The sequence below is a fragment of the Myotis myotis genome, unplaced genomic scaffold, assembly GCF_014108235.1.
Source record: "Myotis myotis isolate mMyoMyo1 unplaced genomic scaffold, mMyoMyo1.p scaffold_m19_p_7, whole genome shotgun sequence".
NCBI classification, from domain to species: domain Eukaryota; kingdom Metazoa; phylum Chordata; class Mammalia; order Chiroptera; family Vespertilionidae; genus Myotis; species Myotis myotis.
In genome coordinates this window covers 45,048,701-45,069,793 of record NW_023416379.1, presented here as the reverse complement: position 1 = coordinate 45,069,793, position 21,093 = coordinate 45,048,701, and the positions used below count along the sequence as shown (strand labels likewise).

General features: G+C 39.6%; 1 protein-coding gene and 1 non-coding gene across 4 annotated transcripts in view; both read right to left on the bottom strand.

Moving 5' to 3' along the window:
• Positions 1-1,194: 1,194 nt before the first annotated feature.
• Positions 1,195-1,337, bottom strand: LOC118660921. Its single transcript, XR_004969089.1, has one exon. It is a non-coding gene; the product is annotated as a U4 spliceosomal RNA (small nuclear RNA).
• Positions 1,338-1,393: 56 nt separating this feature from the next.
• The window catches only part of COQ3 (coenzyme Q3, methyltransferase), a 30,210-nt gene continuing 10,510 nt past the window's right edge, over positions 1,394-21,093 (bottom strand). For 2 of the 3 annotated variants that reach the window (XM_036316191.1, XM_036316194.1), the window contains exons 2-7: positions 16,060-16,177; positions 12,596-12,748; positions 9,958-10,057; positions 8,181-8,423; positions 4,452-4,611; positions 1,394-2,775 (exon numbers count right to left, since the gene is read on the bottom strand). In XM_036316191.1, the coding sequence (XP_036172084.1) occupies positions 2,612-2,775; positions 4,452-4,611; positions 8,181-8,423; positions 9,958-10,057; positions 12,596-12,748; positions 16,060-16,177 (938 nt within the window). In that variant the 3' untranslated portion in view covers positions 1,394-2,611. The remainder of the gene's footprint in view (positions 2,776-4,451; positions 4,612-8,180; positions 8,424-9,957; positions 10,058-12,595; positions 12,749-16,059; positions 16,178-21,093) is intronic. The other variant, XM_036316192.1, reaches the window with a different exon arrangement.

Sequence of the window (21,093 nt, the reverse complement as noted above, 5' to 3'; positions counted from 1 at the left end):
CGTAGAGTGCGACTGAAACTTCGTGGCCCATGCGCAGAAGTCGGTTTTCGGCCTGGGCGAGTCTATTTTGAAGTACTGTTGATATTTGGCTCTGTTGACTAATGAGTTTGCCGACCACTGATTTAGGGGATAAAGAATGTGACAACATTTCTAGCACCTCATGTAAACTTCTAGATATGAAATAAAAGAATTAAGATAATTTGGGGGGGGTGATGTTTTGTCTTCAGAAAAAATATGGAACACACAAATATAGCAATATTTTACATGCCTGCATAACATATTTTTCTCAGAATATAGCAACTGTGGGAAAAATCAGAGCTTCAGTAACAACTCCAATTGCTTTCTATTCTAGGCTCCTAACCAGGCTAGTTTCTAGAATCCTGCTTCCAGAAGGCTCCTCCAGGTTCTATGGGAGGTTTGCTTTTATGTGCTGAGTGCAGGGCCCTATTGTTCCTTATGGAAGTTATGGAAACAGCTACACCACTTGACTTCTCTCTTGTCACCACCTGCCTTGCCATGGGATCTTTCCTTCCATCATTCATTGCTACTTCTAAGTGCTGAAAGCTTTGCTGTCCTAGCACTCATAGCCCTTTGAGCCAACCTCAAATGGTGTAGCAGTTTTTACCATTATAACTGCACTGACCAATCTGACTGCCTTCACAAGCACCAGGTGGTCCAGGTCATTGCCCAGCTTCCTACAGCTGTTCCTCTCAATCCAAACCAAGATCCTGGGTAAGTTCCCCTTCTTGCTCTCTCCAGCCTTGTCCTTTTCCATTCTAAGACAGTGCAGTCTTTTTTTTTGCTGGACTATCAGTCACAAAGTTTCCACCATTATTTCTTGCAAGGGATTCTCATGAACCCAGAATTCCTACAGAAAGTTTGCAGATTAAACTCCCCACCCTTGCCCTAATTGTTATATTACTACTTTTCAAAAGCAGGTGGTTCTCAAAATTATAGTTTTCCAGCTGGGCAATTCTTACTCTACAAATATGCATTTTCAAAAACGTGTAGTGTCTTTTTGAACCTATTTCCCCTGGAATTTGGCTAAAATTGGCCTGAAAGATGAAATTAGATTATAAATAGAGGCACAAAATTTTCATATGCTCATTCCATTGGAAGTCAAGTGAAACACAGAAGTAGCTATTACTGGGTCATTCTGAACTTTCAGGATTTAATACACACTTTTAATACCTGCAAGTTCGAGCTTTCTTTCTAAAATAAATGCACTTTGTTTGAGTTTAATCAATCCATTACATTTCTTAGATAAATCTTTCAATTGGCAATAATCGCACCTCGGATAAACCTCATTGGCTACGATACTGCCACTGTGCAAAGCTTCTTAGATTAATCTTTAATATCAACATTTTTCCCCCAACAGCCAGAAGAAGGAAGCTTTTTTTTTTTTTAATAATAAAACTACAAGAATTCAGGCTCAGAATCAAACTGTTAAAAGCAGGCCAATGGGAGCTCCTAATTTTTAGTGCCCTAATTAGACATTAGCAACTAAAGTTAAAATTTCTCTCTTAATTCTTTAAAGTTTAGTTTCTCCCTTGAAATGCCACTGAGAACAAGAAAATGAGCTAAGATGGTTGAAGTGTTTGCCTAAGAAGCCCTATCCAACAAACATTGACAAAGGAACATGGAAAACAGATGAGCTTAAAAGTGAAAAAAGGCTCGACGGTAAAAGCTGCCCTTCCACGTGGGTCCCATGCGTTCAGTCCATGTTTGTCACATTCGGCCAACACCCTCTATGAAAGTGCTTACCCAGCAATGGACTTCAGAAAAAGCCAGGGACTCACATGGGTCAAGAGGCAAAAAAATATATTTTAAGTCCGTCCCTTTAATTATAAAAATTAATTGAAAAAGGAAATTTCCATAACTGAATTTTTTAATTGAGTTAAAAAATCCTTTCTATTAAAAAAAAAAAAGCACCATAAAACATTTATGGAACAATATATGAAAGTATGTCCAGTATAACCTGAACTTCTGGATTTTAATGTTTAAATCCAAATCCTTAAGCATATACTTAGTCAGTTTGCTTTCCAACAAACTAAAATTTAAAGGGAAAAATATGTTATCTTCTTAAATATAAGTGGTACAAAACTATATTTGGTTTTCATCAGTCAGAAGCATAACTGCCTTCAACTAAAACCAAAAGCAAGCAAACAAACAAACAAAAAAACAACCCAAACATCACAGATAATACCGATTCCTTTAAATTAAAACACTATAGCACATATGTATGCACACACATGCTGGAAAACATACACTAGTATATATAATCTGCAAGATGGAGTGATTTCCTATTTATGCCTACCCTATTTATTTAAGAAAGGCTGAGGAACCTAAACTCCTAAATCACACAATACCGGGACAAAACTTTTTTATCCATAGGATAATTCCTTGAAAATAGCTGTTAGATGAAACAAAAACTTTTTCCAAGGTTTTAGCCCTTTTTATTGATTTTCTTTTCTGCATAACCCTCTCTCAAAAATTAAATGATATATCTGTTGTTTTGTAAACATCAGGCTTTCAGCCATGTTCTTACAGTCCTTGGAAACATTCACTTCTTCAGCTCGTCATGCACAGCTGGGCTGGTGGCGGCATCAGCTCAGAGCTCTTCTGTATCCCCCTTTAAAACAAGCTCGGCCGGCACTGTGTGCTCCTGCTTCACAGCATGGGCGGCGTAGTTAAGGCTGGTATTTCCACTCCAATGCCAACAGCCTGAGAAGGGGTTGTAGATCATTCCTGCCACAGTTTGAACTGACAGACCATCTGAAAAACATCACAAAGAGTAGATTTAATAAGTATTTACTTTTCAAGAGCCGAATCTCATACAACTCTCCATGCTAAAAAAAGGACGTCTAACTCAACGGGCAAAAACACTTTGTCACCATGTGCCGATCACTCTTTACTGCAGCACAGAACATAAACTCCAAAGCTGACTGCCTGGCTTCAGACCCCAGCTCTGGCACCTAATAGATGACCCTGGGTAATTCATTTCACCTTTCTCAATGTCAGTTTTCTCCCATGGACAGACAGATATCATAGAGTTGTCAGAATTAGATGAGATATGTGTATAAAGTAGCACAGCGCTTGGAATTTGGTAAGTACTCAATAAACATTAGCTGTTTTTAGAAAATACATACCTGCCAACAAGTGACTGTTCCTATAAAGCATCTTTAAAATATTTTTTCTACTGTTTTCAACAAGGTTACTTGCAGAAATCTTTAGAACTTACTACATTGCATTGGACTGATAATATTCCAAGTAAAATCAAGTTTATTGATATATTGTTTATGAACAAAAAACATGAGATACACATGAGTCTAGGTACTTAACAGGAATATCAACTGCCAAATAAATGAACTGATAAATATTATTACTTGACAGGAATCTAACATGTAAGTCCAATGTTCACGATGAGTAAAGCAGAGCTAGGCATTGCAGGGAGTACAAAAAAGAGACATAGTCTGACTTCAAGGAACTTATGGCCAGAAAGGGGCTGAAAAACACCAAAATAACTATAATATAAGGCATGCTATAAGAAGCATAAAATAGCCGAAACCGGTTTGGCTCAGTGGATAGAGCGTAGGCCTGCGGACTGAAAGGTCCCAGGTTCGATTCCGGTCAAGGGCATGTACCTGGGTTGCGGGCATATCCCCAGTAGGGGATGTGCAGGAGGCAGCTGATCGATGTTTCTCTCTCATTGATGTTTCTAACTCTCTATCTCTCTCCCTTCCTATCTGTAAAAAATCAATAAAATATATTTAAAAAAAAAAAAAAGAAGCATAAAATACATAAAACTTGGCAAGGAAGTTCAAAATATATCTGAGTGCCTAGCCAGTGTGGGTCAGTGGTTGAGCAATGACCTATGAATCAGGTCACTGGTTCGATTCCTGGTCAGGGCACATGCCCGGGATGTGTGCTCGATCCCCATGTAGGGGGGCATGCAGGAGGCAGCCAATCAATGATTCTCTCTCATCATTGATGTTTCTATCTCTCTCTCCCTCTCCCTTCCTCTCTGAAATCAATAAAAATATTTTTAAAAATTAAAAAAAAAAATTTATATATATATCTGAGTATGGGGGAATCAGGAAAAATAATATGTATGATAAGCTAATACAAGGGCCTCAACAGGACAAACTGAGGATGTGTAAGTAACAGACATTTGTACCTCATCCTTAAATATGTGAGGACTAAACAGCTAAAAGGTATTCACTGGTCACCTATGATTTGCTTGGCCCTGGGTTAGGTGCCACAGGTGAGAGAGAATGGTATCTAATACTTAATCCTAACTTCGAGGAGTTTATGATCTAGTTGAGGAGATGAAACCAACATCCAAAGAACTGTGGCCTATTTAAGTGCTAGGCTGTGTGATTATTAATAGGTACATTAAGCGTTCAGCTAGGCCTTGAAAATTCTTAACTGGAAAAATTCTTAATACTTACTTGACTCCAGAATGCTCTCTAGCTTTTCAGGTGAAACAAACTTCTCCCACGTATGAGTGCCTTTTGGTACAATACCTGCAATTTGCTCTGAAAAAACAATTCCCAAGGCGTAGGATAGCTGTGTTTTGTTGATTGTAGTAATAAATAAAGAACCACCAGGCTAAAAAATAGAGAGAAATAAAATTTTAAATGTCAGGAACATCAATTAGGTAAAGGCTTCCCTTCTTCCACCCTCTTCCTTTCTTCCAAACAGTAATTTTCTGCTGTTGTTGTTAATCCTCACCCGAGGTTATTTTTTCCTTTGCTATTCAGAGAGAGTGGAAGGGAGGGAGGGAGAGAGAGAGAAACATCAATGTGAGAGAGACATATCGATTGGTTGCCTCCCCCACATGGGGATCAAACCTGCAACCCAAGTATGTGCCCTTGACTGGTTCAGTGAGCAGGCCAATACTCTAACCACTGAACCAAGCCAGCCAGGGCCCTTCCAAGTAATTTAAGTGCAGTTAAGATACACAAGCATGAATAGAATATAATTTACTAAAATAGTATTTTTTTTTCTCTTGGGAAATTCATTAATAAAGGCAGTCCACTGCCAATATACTCACTGAGTTTATGCAACAGTGTTTATAACTCTTAAAACCATACATTACTATGATTTATGTTTATATTATACTAGAGGCCCGGTGCACAAAAATTTGTGCACTCGTGGGGTCCCTCAGCCCGGCCTGTGCCTTCTCGCAGTCTGGGACCCCTCGGGGGATGTCCACCTGCTGGCTTAGGTCCGCTCCCCAGGGGATCGGGCCTAAGCTGGCAGTCAGACATCCCTCTGGCAGCCCAGGAGCCCTCGGGGGATGTCCACTTGCCAGCAGGGAGCAGGCCTAAGCTGTAGTCGGACATTCTTAGCGCTGCTGAGGAGGCAGGAGAGGCTCCCACCACCACTGCTGTGCTGGCAGCTGTCAGCCTGGCTTGTGGCTGAGCAGAGCTCCCCCTGTGGGAGCACACTGACCATCAGGGGGCAACTCCTGCATTGAGCGTCTGCCCCCTGGTGGTCAGTGTGTGTCATAGTGACCAGTCATTCCCAGTCATTCTGCTGTTAGGGTCAATTTGCATATTATTCTTTTATTATATAGGATACACTAGAGGCCTAAAAATCGTGCATTGGGGGTGGGGATGTCCCTCAGCCCAGCACGCACCCTCTCCAATCTGGGACTGCTGGCTCCCAACCGCTTGCCTGCGTGTCTGCCTGATTGCCCCTAACCGCTTCTGCCTGCCAGCCTGATCACCCCCTAACCACTCTCCTGCCAGCCTGATCGACGCCTAACTGCCTTCCTGCCGGCCTGGTCACCCCTAACTGCCCTCCCCTGCAGGCCTGGTCCCCCCCAAATGCCCTTTCCTGCAGGCCTGATTGCCCCCAACTGCCCTCCCTTGCAGGCCTGATCCCACCCAACTGCCCTCCCCTGCAGGCCTGGATCCCCACCCCACACACAAATGCCCTCCTCTGCAGGCCTGGTCACCCCTAACTGCTCTCCCCTGCAAGCCTGATTGCCCCCAACTGCCCTTCCCTGCCGGCATCTTGTGTCCACATGGGGTGGCCATCTTGTGTGTTGGAGTGATGGTCAATTTGCATATTGCCTCTTTATTATATAGGATTGCTTTGTGTATATCAACTACTTAATAATAAAAATATAGAAATGAGATCAGGCTGCTCTTCCTTGTTACATGTCCACATTTATGTTTTAACGTGTCAATACTGCTTTCTCTCCAGGTGCGGATTCTACCTAATTTGTTTGGTACAGCATACAGCTCCACATCTTGTGCAGGCAGTCAACGCCAGTAACTGTTCTTTGAAAAGAACATTAATGATTAAGGCTTGAAAATATTTCCTTTTTATTTTCTTTCATTAGTATTAAGCAGTGATTTTCAACTGGTGTGCTGCAAGAATTTTTAAAACATGCAATTCCTGACTATTTAGTCAGAAGGACTGACCTCTTTTCCCTTAGATTGTCAAATAGAAAAATGACAACAGCAACACAAGAGCCATCTGGTATGAATTAATCCAAATTATCCCTTTTTTGTTTTTGTCAGATCAGCAAAAAAATGTATTTTCTGGTGCACCACAGAATTTTAGTAGTTAGTTTATGTGTGCCATGAGATGAAAATGGTTAAAAATTGCTGGTATAAAGACTATGAAGAGATCAAGATAAGCACTTTAGATAAATACAAGCCATTAATGAAGCTGTTCAGTCTGCCATATTTTAGTGACTACATTGATAGTGTTTTCTTTATTTGTTCCCACAAATAGCAAGGACATTACCATTTCCTTCCTCTTTTATGCATTCTCATTAGCCTGGTGAGCATAAAATGCCAAAGAGTCTCTCCAAAATAATCATATAACTATATAGGGGCGGGGGGGAGTGAAGGTAGGTTTATAGTTGTTGATATGTGAAAAATAATGCCAATGATTAATAAATAATAATCCAATAATAAACTCTGTGTTTTGCAAACTCACAACTGTAAATCCACTTTCGCCCCACCTCATATGTACATGTATAGGAGAAAGAAAGAAAATATATCTCAAATACCATCCCAAACCAAAAATAGAAAAAAGAAGGCCCTGAAATATTGCCCAGTCCATTTAAATGAAAAACTGAAATATCAAACACTATTTCATCACACATTGTAACTTTTCTCTGTAAAACTCCAGTATTCTAAAATATATTCTTAAGAAGCATTTAGTATATGTTGATTATATCTTAATAGAGCTGGGGGGTAGGGGTGGGAATTGCTAAAAATAAGGGAAACTGGGTAAAATGTACATGGGAACACTTTACTATTTCTGCAATTCTTCTATAAATCTAAAATTATTCAAAAGAAAAACCATTTTTAAAAAGCTCTATTTAGGTAAGGGCTAAAACTAAGCATTGCATTCTTTTAGCTCTTGACCTCAGGGTGTTACCTCCAGAATACATATATAACAGAGTCAATATAATAATAATAAAAATAGTATAATAATAATAATATTTTCGGGAAATTTATTAAAAGAAAATTTGGAATCATTTTCAGAGGACTAAGGCTGTGGAGAATTATAAAACAATAATAATGTAATGGTAAAAACCGGATTTGGAATCAAAAGATGTAGCTTTAAATTGGATTTCAGCACCTAATGACCTTTGACTTAAAGATATAATGACCTTTGACATCTCCCAAATTCTGATCTTCACTGGTCAAAGGAGGCCATAACAATGCCTGCCTTACCTTCCTAACATAGTTACAGGTCAGATCAAGGAAGGTCATACGCATGAAGTATTCTTTTAGAAGCTGAAAACTTGAACATATCACATATAGACTGCTTAACAAATGCTAAGTCAATTTATGCTGATAATGATTTTTATTGATTTTAAATGTTAATCCAAACAAACTTTTTAGTAATTGTCATTCAATGTCTATTAGGTATTTAACTAGGCTATATCAATGGAAAAATATCACTATAAATCTACTGGTTGTATTATAATGTTCAGCACCAACATTGTTCAAGCTCCCTGGACATCAAGACACTGGATCTGGAAAACCCTGGTATTGAGGGCAGGCTGAGAGGCAGGAGTAGTCTCCCGAAGAGACATTGCCCCTGGTTCTGGTTTCCTGGTTTCAAGTATTATACAGCCCTTATTGCTATGGATACATATACACACTGAAAAGCACAATCAAACAAGTAAACTCTGCAAGTCTTACTTTTAACACTTGATAGCAGCACTGTATAAATGTTTCTAGGTCAATCACATGCTCTACAACTTCAGAAGCTATGACAGCATCAAATGTTTCTGCAGTCTCTTCCACAATCTCTTCCAGGGAACACACTCTGTATTCCACCCTCTGATCCAGGACTGGATCAAATGATTTATGGCGCTGTGCTGTTTTAATGTTCTCAGCCACAGGATCAATTCCAATAACTGAAGCCCCAAGCCGCCCTAGAGGCTGATGGTATAAAAAAAAAAAGTTACCCTCAGGAAGAAAACGGAACAATGTTAGCAATAAAAAGCTTATCAAAAAGGCAACAAGATTAACCACGAGGGGATAAATATTGGAGGTTTTTTATGGGAACATGGAAATTCATTATGCTATTTTCTTTAGTTTATACACGTTTGAAAATTTCCATAATAAAAAGCTTAAACATGAGAACAATAATCACAACATAAAACTCATGAAGAACTACTTTCAAATAGTGAAAAAATCATCTGTATTTTCTAGGTACATTTAACATGCACACGATACAGTACTGATATATTTAAAGTGCAATAAATGTAACATATTATAAAAACAGCAAAACTGTCTGATATTCAAATTGCCTAAGAAACAATTTTTTCTTGATAGCTTTTTTCCGTGACTGACTAGAAATGATTCTTCAAAGCTAAGTCTTCTTTCAACTTTTATATTCAATCACTTCCCATGAAATGCTCACTTTTAAACACAGCCTTAATATTTATCAAAACTTGTATAGCTTTTACAACTCTTCAGTCAATAAGTTAAAAGTATAAATCAAATTATTTTAACTTTAGAGACATAAGATCTGCACTAACACACAGAGAAGATTACAGAATACATACAGTAAAATCTTACTCTTTTATAACTTGATACACCACCTATTCTTGAGTCTAAGGGATGTATTTTCTTTTTTTTTATTTTTTATTTTTTATTATTATTAGTTAAGGTATTACAAATGTGTCCTCATCCCCCCCATTAACCCCCAACCTCCCCCCCTCACACACACTCATGCTCCCATCCCCCTGTTGTCCATGTCCATTGGTTTGGCTTATATACATGTATACAGGTCCTTCGGTTGATCTCTTCCCCTTACCCCCGCCCTCCCCTACTTTCCTTCTGGGGATTGATAGCCTGATCGCTGTTTCTCAGTCTTTGGGTCTGTCCTAAGGGATGTATTTTCACATACTTTACATTTCCTGAAATTTTATAATTGATGTCAGAGAGACTAGCCCACTGCCACCTGAAGAACATGTTTTCTATGCATATGGAACTTAGCTATGCATCAAAGGCCTCTGTCAGGCTCACTCTCAACTTGCTGTTATGGGCCTCGACAGACCACATCCCACTGATCCTTCACTTAGATTTATATCCTATACTGTTGCTTAAAATATCTTTCAGAGATCAGATTATGATGCAGCATTGATAGAATACAAAATAAAGCTACAGTGCATAAATTTACTATAAGCTAAAGCAAATCTTCACAGAGAGGATGAGTATTCTTCCAAGTACTCTAAAGCACTCGAGAAGGGAAGAGCCCTACAAGCAAGCAAAACTCTGTTAGGTTTTAATATGGAAGCGGCAAAGGACGGCTTATCATAGCACCTAAGCAGTGGAAATTGCCTAATCTCTTGGGATAGAAGAGACACCAAAATTTCCAAAGCTATTCTGTGAAAAAAAAAAAAAAAAATCCTCACTATAATTTTCTGAAATTTTTATATTTTTAAGAAAATGTTGTAAAATCACTTACTTCAGTTAACAATCCACCACCACAGCCAACATCAAGAATCTTCATCCCAGACAAAGGTTTTCCTGGCTGGTGATTAGCAATTGTTTTTAAAAGATTGTCTCTTTTTAAAAAATTCAAAACATATAATAAGTTATTGATTTTTATCAATTAAATCTTAAAAGTGTACATTTTTTCAATGAAATATTAAATTCTCGTTTTAAAATGGATAATTCATTTTTTGGGTAAACAGGTCTTTTATTTTCAGAATTAAATAACTATGTTTAATTTACAAGATATTTTTGTTTTTGTTTTAATATAGCTTTATTGGATTTTTTTAAGAGAGAGGAAGGAAGAGGGATAGAGAGATAAAACCTTGATAAGAGAGAGACATTGACTGGCTGCCTCCTACACGCACACTCCTCCCCACCAGGAATCGAACTGAGGACCTCTTGGTTCATTGGTCGATGCCCAACCACTGAGCGTACAGCCTGAGCTAATTTATAAGATATTTTAAATAATCAAAAGCAGGAGGTTTAAAGTAAAGTTCTTGAAATAATCCTACATAATAGCGTAGTATGCAAATTGTCCCCTCCACCGGGAGTTTCCTGGGAGTCTGACCAGGGGGCAGGGCCAGCCAGGGGAAGGGAAGGAGTACCCAGCCGGCAGCACATGTATTTTGTGCACTGGGCCCCTAGTATAGCAATAATTATGACTTAATTGTTAGTTTAGTCATGACCTAAAGAAAAACTTTTAAAATAATCTAGTTTAGATTAACCTAATTTATTTGCTTGAGAGATCCTGTCACCCATTTACTACATTGTCAGTACTTGCTACATCCATTTCATATCTGCAACAAATAGGTTATTTACAGGGCTTAGAAAAAGCAGATTGGAAATCTATATTTTCAGAATTTGCCTATATTCCTTTCTAAATTGAGTCTCTTTTAATCTTCTAACTTAATGGTGTTTTCATGATCATGTAAACAGGCATCCAAATCAGATAAACTTAATTCTAAGATCACCATAGTAATACTTTTATTATCATACTTAGTCATACTTTACCACATATGCAAACATAAGCACATGCGCACACTTTGCGCGCACACACACACACTGATAGATATATACCTAACAGTATTGAAAACTAAACTTTTAAGTTGTGTTATATATGCCCTAGCCGGTTTGGCTCACTGGATAGAGCGTCAGCCTGGGGACTGAAGAGTCCCGGATTCGATTCCGGTCAAGGGCATGTACCTTGGTTGCAGGCACATCCCCAGTAGGGGGTGTGCAGGAGGCAGCTGATCGATGCTTCTCTCTCATCGATGTTTCTAACTCTCTCTATCCCTCCCCCTTCCTTTCTGTAAAAAATCAATAAAATATATTTAAAAAAAAAAAAAGTTGTGTTATATATAATAAAGATACCTTAGGATATCTTTTATTGCTATTAAAATTAATTGACTCCTAAGAATAACCTTGATAGTGGTCAAACAGATAACTTCAGAATGTTATAACATATTGAAAGGACCCATTTCAAATGAAATCCAATCCATTCTTCACACATCACCCAAATGACTACCTTACACCATAATTTTGATCATATCGTTCCCCTTTGATGGTTTTTAATTATGCTCAGAATAAAATCTAAACTTCTAACCATAACTTGCACTACCCTGGGTGATCTTTTTTAGAATGGTCTAAATGACAGTGTCATGGTAGTCTGAATACAGTAGTCTCAAGCTGAGAATATATGAAAATTATCTGAAAGGTTGCTCAAACACAGTCAGCTGATCCATCCCCGCAACCAAAGCAATAGGTCCAAGGTGAGACCTGAGAATTTTGCTTTTCTAACAAGTTCCCAGGTGATACTGATGTTGCTAGTCCAGGGCCTACACTTTTGAGAACCTCTGATCTAAACTAAAGAATGACATTTTGCTTCTCCCTGCCTTAGTGTTTACAAAAATTCAGTAATAATATAAAGATGCCCACATTTCCCTTTGTGTTGCACTGATGAACCAGCAAAAACCAATCAAGTCCCTGAGGGCAGTGTGAGTCTGACATTTTGTGTCTATCACAGTGCCATGCCCATCTCGGCTGCTCAAAAATGTTTAATGAACAAATAAATGAATGAACAATTTCTTCATAAATGGAGTCTAATGAACCCTGGCCTTTACCTCTGACAGCAAACTATAAGTTCCTGAAGTACGTGGACTATGTTTCAGATGATGAATGTCTCAGTAGCTTTTACAGTGTCTAGCCCCCAGCTCTACACAGGTAAGTTCTTAATAAGTATTTGCTGACTTGAACTATCTCAGCAGCACTCCCTTCATCAGAACTGCCTAAAGGTCAGAGCTGTGTGTGGTACAATGATTTTGATGCCATAGGACCCTAGTTCCTTTTCATAAGGATTTAATTCTAATTAAGCAGATAATGTCCAAACATGCTTCAAGTTAATTTACAAAAGCAGTCTAGAACTTGGATGTTATAAAAAATTAATGGTTTCAAACAATGGACATTGAAGAGAATCTCCCTAATTTCTAAAGTGAACTTAAAATACAGCATTTTTTAACCTAGGTATAAACCAAGAGAAAAATGAACCGAAAAGAAGATGAATTATTAAAAGGACTTGCATGTTAAAAGACTTAGAATTTCGGTAACGTTACCTAATAAATGGCACCCTCAGGTCATTCATAGAATGAAGAGGTGCATATACTCCTTGCTCATCCCACCACCTGTGAGCCAGGGCCAGGAAGGTTTTCATCTCACTGCTGTCTACAGTGGTTCGAGAAGTACTGTACGGTCTTGTCCAAGGGTATCTAAGAGGTCAAAATGAAGAGCCAGGCAAAAACTGCTGGTTTTAAAAGTGTAACGTGAGTATAATATGTACAAAGATATTCTAATTTATAATTTATTAGATTCGAAATACATGTATTGCTCATTTTTGATGCTTCAAAACCAAGTTTCCTTATAATCACACTGCTTAAAATACATTTTATTCACAGATGAAACAATTAATTTGCTTTTGAAGTAAGTTACGCTGAAAATGAAACCACATAACTTGGCTTTCTGGGTCACATTCTATGTAATAAAAGCCCAGCAACCGAACGGTGGAACAACCAGAACGACTGGTCAGTGCACTTTCACAGTGAAAGCAACACTTGGCTGACCAGGATGAGTGGCGCTCCCACAATGGGCCGCTCCCCGCAGGCCATGCCCACCCATGCACCGGGCCTCTAGTTTAATAATAATAATAGTAGTAATAGTAGTGGTAGCAATAACCATTTATTGAGTACTTACTAAATGTTGTTACTATTTAAGAATTCAACATATGTCAGATCATTTCACCTAATCTTCCCGGCAACTTTACAAGGTACATACTACTATTATTATCTCACTAGGAGGCCTGGTGCATGAAATTCTGCACTCGGGGGAGAGGGGTCCCCCTCATCCCAGCCTGCCCCCTCACACAGTCCAGGAGCCCTCGGAGGATGTCCAACTGACGGCTTAGGCCTGCTCCCCACGTCAGCCGGACATCCTTAGCGCTGTCGCGGAAGCAGGAGAGGCTCCCACCACTGCCGCTGCACTCACCAGCTGTGAGCCTGGTTTCTGGCTGAGCAGTGCTCCCCCTGTGGGAATGCACTGACCACCAGGGGGAAGCTCCTGCATTGAGCATCTGCCCCCTGGTGGGCGGTGCACATCATAGCGACCGGTCATTTGCCACTGGGCAGAAACCGGCTCTCCAACTTCCCCCAAGGGTCCCAGATTTCGAGAGGGCGCAAGCCAGGCCACTGGTGCACGATCGGGGCTGGGGAGGGACTCGGAAGGTTGGCCAGCTGGGAAGGGACCATGGGAGGGCTCCAGGGCATGTTCAGCCCATCTCACTCAGTCCCGATCAGCTGGACCCCAGCAGCAAGCTAACCTACCAGTTGGAGCACATCATAGCGAGAGGTTGAGCAGCCTTAGCTATCATTAGCATATTATGCTTTGATTGGTTGAACAGCCGAATGGGCGACCGGACATTTAGCATATTAGGCTTTTATTACATAGGATTATCTCTATTACACAGACAAGAAAAGGGAAGCTTAGAGAGATTAAGTGGTAGAATCAGGATTTGAAGCCAGATGCCTCCATCTTCTTTTTTTCATTTTGGCTGCCATCATCCTAGTCCAAGCTCCCATCATCTCCTATGTTAATCATTATCCTAGCCTCTGATTAGCCCTCCTGCTTCCTACTTCACCACCCTCCAATCTGCTCTCCATAACTATCTACTACTCCCTTCATCTTCCCCACTTCAGCCACTTGAGCCTTCTTTCAGTTCTTTGAAGTGACTATGCTTGCTTCTTCCTCAGGTACTTTGTATATGTTGTTACCTCTTCCTGAAACATTATTCTCACACTAGAGGCCCGGCACATGAATTTGTGCACGGGTGGGGTCCCTTGGACTGGCTGGCAATCGGGGCCAATCATGGCCGGCCGGCCGGGGGGAAGGGACCACGGGAAGTTGGCCAGCCATGGGAGGTTGGCTATGGGAATGCACTGACCACCAGGGGGCAGCTCCTGCATTGAGCGTCTGCTCCCCTGTTGTCAGTGCACTGTCATAGCGACCGGTCGACTGGTCGTTTGGTTGACCTGTCATAATGGTTGCTAAGGCTTTTATATATATAGATTACCCATTCCTTCCTCTATAAACTCATTTAATTTCTTCTCTTCTTTTAGCTCTTAGTTTGAATGGAATGTCATCTAAGAAGTCTTCCTCCATTCAAAACTGGGTCATATTCCCCTATTTTAAGACCTATATATCTTTATACTACTTCTATGTGGTTATTTGATCTGGTCTCCCCACTAACACATAAGTACTATGAGGGTAAAGCATGGACTGTCTCGCTTACCATTTTATTCCTAGTGACTAGTACATTTCCTGGAACACAGTTGGTGCTCAAATGCATAATCTGAGACCAGAGGCCCAGACAAGCATATAATTAACCTAAAAATTTTTTTTAATCAGATGGGATCTAACAAGGCCTAAACAGGAATCAGACAGAAAATGACACCAAGTTTCATGTCAAAGTACATGATAGGAAAACCTTCCAAAGATTCTTGGGTTAAGAGAGAATAGGTTGTAATGATAAAATAGGTAATGCCATTCAAATTTTTATTATGTTTTTCTTAGCTATATAGAATACATTCTGTATGGATTATTTATTATCCTTTTAAGAGCTAAATATCACTCTTCTTTAATATTATGTTATGACTGTCACCCTCCTTTTCCATGCTTCATCTAAAGACTCAGTAATCAAGGACTAACTTACATACGTAACAGTAGGTGGTTGCTCAGTTGACTATAAGAATGATTTCAGCCGAAACCGGTTTTGCTCAGTGGATAGAGCATCGGCCTGCGGACTGAATGGTCCCAGGTTCGATTCTGGTCAAGGGCATGTACCTTGGTTGTGGGCACATCCCCAGTGGGAGATGTGCAGGAGGCAGCTGATCGATGTTTCTCTCTCATCTATGTTTCTAATTCTCTATCTCTCTCCCTTCCTCTCTGTAAAAAATCAATAAAATATATTTTTTTTTAAAAAAAAAAGAATGATTTCACATACACCCAAGCTTAAAGGAGATAGCTCATTCACAAGTAGAAGTATGCACTCATACCTTAAAGCTATGCAATATTTTTTACAAGGTTAGAAGTTGGTTTATAAAATAAGAATACAGAAAGACTTTGATTCAGTCTTACCTAAAATATATACTTATCCACCTTATCATACTAGTTATATTACACTCAAATCATTTATAATTTTAAGCACTGCATTATTTGTGTCCTGTCATAAGGATATTATGAGGAAGTAAAAAGTACTTCTCCAAGTCATATAGTCTTATATTAAAAATAAAATCTATCTCTGAATATGGATAAAGAGTATGCACTATATATTATTTTACAATTTTTCTGTGGGTTTGACATATTCCAAATTTAGAAGTTCCTGCAAAAATAAGAATATATAGATAAATAAAAGTACCTTAATTAAATCATGTGAGCTATTAAATACTGACTGGATTATTAAACACAACCAATATAAAACTATTATTTACATAATTATGTAAATATCTGCCACAGTAATGAATAAACTTACCTGTAACTTTTCATTGTATTCAAGCAAGCAAAGGTCATTCTATAAGATTTGAACCACATGATCCTGTATTTACTGAAAACCCATGGTTTAATTTGTAGAGTCCAACTGAGCTGATTCTCTAGATAAATTGGAAAAAAAAATTAAATGTTTAGAGAAAGCACAATATGAATCCTTAATATATATGTACTTGAAGAAACTAAAAGGTTTTTTTAATTTTAGATTTTATTCTAACATATAAAATAAAGGTCTTGCATTCCATCATCTAACTCTAATCAGACATTTCTGAAATTGTATTTGGCAAACATAATTATGAATATGTAAAAGTTTTTTCACACCATTAGTTTTTGCATCCACATTATGCTGTACAAAATTATAAAAAAATGATATTCAAATTAAAACTATATTACCTTTTAAGGGGAGAAATGAGGGCATCTGTATTAGTGTCAACTATTAAATAAAGTTAAAAACAACTATATTACCTTCTAAACTAGGGTAATACTGATTCTGTGATTATATGTCAAAACTAGTTCAAATTCTGTCACTTCCATGTTAGCTACATAAAATGGACATATACATATGTTCAACACCCTTTACAGAAGAAAAAACTGTGGTATAAAACATTTTAAAATAGCACTCATCTAGTTCATATATTCAAACTTACGTAGGGACCTGCTTTATGAGCTACTTACTCTGCTGCAGAACATTCAACTGTTCAAAAGCATTTAGACAAAGTACACCTTATAGCAAAGAAAATTACCATGTTTATTACATTATGATAAGAAGGACAATCCACCAAGAAAATAAACCAATCCTAAATGTGTATATGCCAAACAAGGTTTTCAAAACATGTGAAGCAAAAATAGAACTAAGAGGAGAAATAATCTATAGCTATATTTGGAAATTTCAACACCCTTTTCTCAGTAATTGATAGTGCCACTAGACAGAAGATCAACAAGAATACAGAAGAAGTGAATAACACCAACCAACAAGATCTAATTGAATTTTTTAAAATTCTTACCTGAGGATATGTTTATTGATTTCAGAGGGGGCGAGGGGAAGAGAGAGAGAGACATTGATTGATACATGCCACAACTAGGGATCGAACCCAAAACTTTGGTATGTGCCCTGACCAGAAATCAAACTCGCAACCTTTTTTATGTATGGGATGAAACTCCAACCAACTGAGCCACCCAATTAGATCAGGGCACCATCTAATTGAAATTTATAAAACATTCCACCCAAACAAAAACAAAATGTACATTCTTTCAAGTATGTATGGAGCATTCAGAATGATAGACCATATCCTGAGATATAAAAGAAACCTTCACAACTTTGAGAGAAGTGAAATCATATAAACTATGTTCTCTGACTGTAGTGGACTCAAACCAGAAATAAATAACAGAAAGATAACATGAAAAGAACAAAACACTTAGCAATTAAACAACACAATTATAAACAATCCATGAGTCAAGACAAAGTCTCAGAAAAACAAAGCTGAAATAAAAGATACAATAGCCGAAACCGGTTTGGCTCAGTGGATAGAGGGTCAGCCTGGGGACTGAAAGGTCCCGGGTTCGATTCCAGTCAAGGGCATGTACCTGGGTTGCGGGCACATCCCCAGAAGGAGATGTGCAGGAGGCAGCTGATCGATGTTTCTCTCTCATCGATGTTTCTAACTCTCTATCTCTCTCCCTTTCTCTCTGTAAAAAATCAATAAAATATATTTTTAAAAAAAGATACAATATATAAAAATCTATAGACATAGTTAAAGCAGTATTTAAAGGGAAACTTATAGCACTAAATATGCATATTAGAAAAAAGGAAAGGTCTCAGGTCAACAATCTAAATTACCACCTCAACAAACTAGAAAAAAGAAAGTAAAATAAACCCAAAGCAAGCAGACAAAAGAAAATAATGATAAAAGTAGATATTAATGCCCTAGCTGGTTTGGCTCAGTGGATAGAGCATTGGCCTACAGACTGAAGGGTCCCAGGTTCGATTCTGGTCAAGGGCACATGCTTGGGGTTGTGGGCTTGATCCCCAGAAGGGGGTGTGCAGGAGGCAGCCAACCAATGATTCTCTCTCATCACTGATGTTTCTATCGCCCTATCCCTCTCTCTTCCTCTCTGAAATAAATAAAAATATATTTTTTAAATGTAGATATTAATATTACTATATAATAAAGAGGTAAGATGCAAATTGACCGTCACACCCTTGCACAAGATGGCCACCACCATGTGGTCACAAGATGGCCACCATTAGATGGCCGGCAGGGGAGGGCAGTTAGGGGCAACCAGGCCACCAGGGGAGGGCAGTTGGGGGCAACCAGACTGGCAGGAGAGGGCAATTGGGCGACCGGGCCAGCAGAGGAGGGCAATTGGGGGGACCAGGCCAGCAGGGGAGGGCAGTTAGGGGCAACCAGGCCGGCAGGGGAGGGCAGTTGGTGGGGGGGGACCAGGCCTGCAGGGGAGGATTGGGCCTAAACCAATAGTCAGACATCCCTCGAGGGGTCCCAGCTTGGAGAGGGTGCAGGCTGGGCTGAGGGACAACCTCCCCCTCCCCCCCAGTGCACAAATTTCATACACTGGGCCGCTAGTCTTATATAATAAAAGCCTAATATGCAAAGTCCCCTCAGGCAGTCATTCGACCGGGAGACTGGGAGTTCGACTGCTCACTATGATGTTTGCTGACCAACATGGGGCAGCGCGCTGCGACCTGTTGCCGGCTACCTGGGGGCAGAGGTGACGGGGACAGAGGTGAGGTGAGAATGCAGGGTGTCCACCAAGCTCACTCTCACTTTCCCTGCTATCCTCCCCTGGGACGCCAGAGCTCACATGCTGGGTGCCCACGAGGAGCCCACCCTGCACCCGTGCAGCCTCTTCTGGGTTAGCTGGGCCACAGACACCAGGACCGCAGGGGCCAGTTGGGCTCCCCATAGGTCATGCAGGAGCCAGTCTGCAAGGCCAGCTGGGAGAGAGCGCACTGCCTGCCTGGCTTCTGTGTGGCACCACTGGGCGGCTCAGAGGCCCATGCTGTGCACAGGCCTGCTGCATCTGGCCGCACTCATTGCATCTCCACATGGGGACTCAGGCGTTTTAACTCAGGCGGAGGAGGGCGCGGGGCCCAGGTGCTGCCCAGGGCCCAGGGGTCAGCTGGAACCTGCCCTTCCATGCCAGATGCTCGCGCTTTGATCACTGGCCAGGCTTAGGGACAGCATCCGTGCATGAATTCCATGCACCGGATCTCTAGTAATTAAAATAAAACAGAATAGATAAAATAAATCAAGGCAAAAGTTAGTTCCTTTCAAAGATCACTAAAATTAATAAGCTTCTAGTAAGGCTGACAAAGAAAGAGAAGACCTATATTACCAATATCAGAAATTAAAGAGGGGATATCACTATCAACTCTAGAGGCATAAAAAGAATGATCAGGGAATACTAAAAACTCTACACAGAGAAGTTCTACAGTTTAGACAAAATGAACCAATTCCATGAAAATCACCAATTACTAAAACCCATACAAGATGAAACACATAGCCTGAATAGTCCTATAACTACTAAAGAAGTTGAATTCATAGTTAAAATCTTCTGAAAAATAAATCTCCAGGCTCGGATTGCTTCCCTGGTGAATTCTACCAAACACTTAAAGAAGAAGAAAACAATCTATTCTACCCAATTTCTTCTAAAAATAAGAGGAACACCTCCCAACTCATTTTATAAAGTCAGCATTACTCTGATAAGAAAGCCAAACAAAGCTGGCACAGAAAGAAAACCAGAGACCAATTTCTCTCATGAACAGACACAAAAATTCTCAATAATTAGTAAATAGAATACAGCAACATGTAAAAAGAATACTATAGCACAGCCAAGTGGGACTTATTCCAGCTATGCAACACTTAGTTCCATATTAGAAAATGAATGTAATCTACCATATTAATTAAAAGAAGAAAAACCACATAATCTTACCTGATATGGATAAAACATCTGACAAAACCACACCTACATATGATTAAAAATTCTCAGCAAACTAAGAATAGAAGGAAAATTCTTCCATCTATAGAGCAGTGGTTCTCAACCTTCCTAATGCCATGACCCTTTAGTACAGTTCCTCATGTTGTGGTGATCCCCAATTTCATTGTTACAAATTGAACATAATTAAAGCATAGTGATAAATCACAAAAACAATATGTAATTATATATGTGTTTTCCTGATGGTCTTAGGCGACCCCTGTGAAAGGGTCGTTTGACCCCCAAAGGGGTCGCGACCCACAGGTTGAGAACCGCTGCTATAGAGCATCCATAAAATTCCTACAGCTCACATAGTACTTAATGGTGAAAAACTAAGTGCTTTACCCCTAACATCAGCAACAAGGCAAGAATGCCCATTCTAATGACTCTTATCTAACACAGCACTAAAAATTTTAGCAAGTGCAATAAGGCAACAAGAAAAAAAGAAGGAAATAAAAGGCATACAGAATTTTCCTTATTTGGAAAAAAAAAAAAGCTCCTGAAACTCATATGTGAGTTCAGCAAGGTCACAGATTACAAGATCAACACACACAAAAATGTCAATTGTTTCTGTATACTACCAACAATAAACACTTGGAAAGCAAAACCCAAAATGATATACCATTTAAAATCATTCCAAAAGCCCTGGCCAGTTGGTTGGAGCATCTTACTAAATACCAAAACATAGCAGGTTTGATTCCAAGTCAGGGCATGTACGTAGACTGCAGGTTTGATCTCCCACAAGGGTGCATGTAGGAGGCAACCAATTGATGTTTCTCTCTCACATCAATGTCTCCTCCTGTCTCTCTTTCTCTCTCTCTCTCTCTCTCTCTCTCTCTAATAATAATCTAATCTAATAAAAGAGAAACAGGCAAATTGACTGCACCTCCACTATGCCCCAAGCCACTCCCACCAGCCACTCAGAGGAACTATATGCAAATTAACCCAACCAAGGTGGCGGCCGGTAGCCATGGAGCTGGAGCAAGCAGGAGGCTTGGTTGCCCCGGCAATGGAGGCAGTCAAGCTT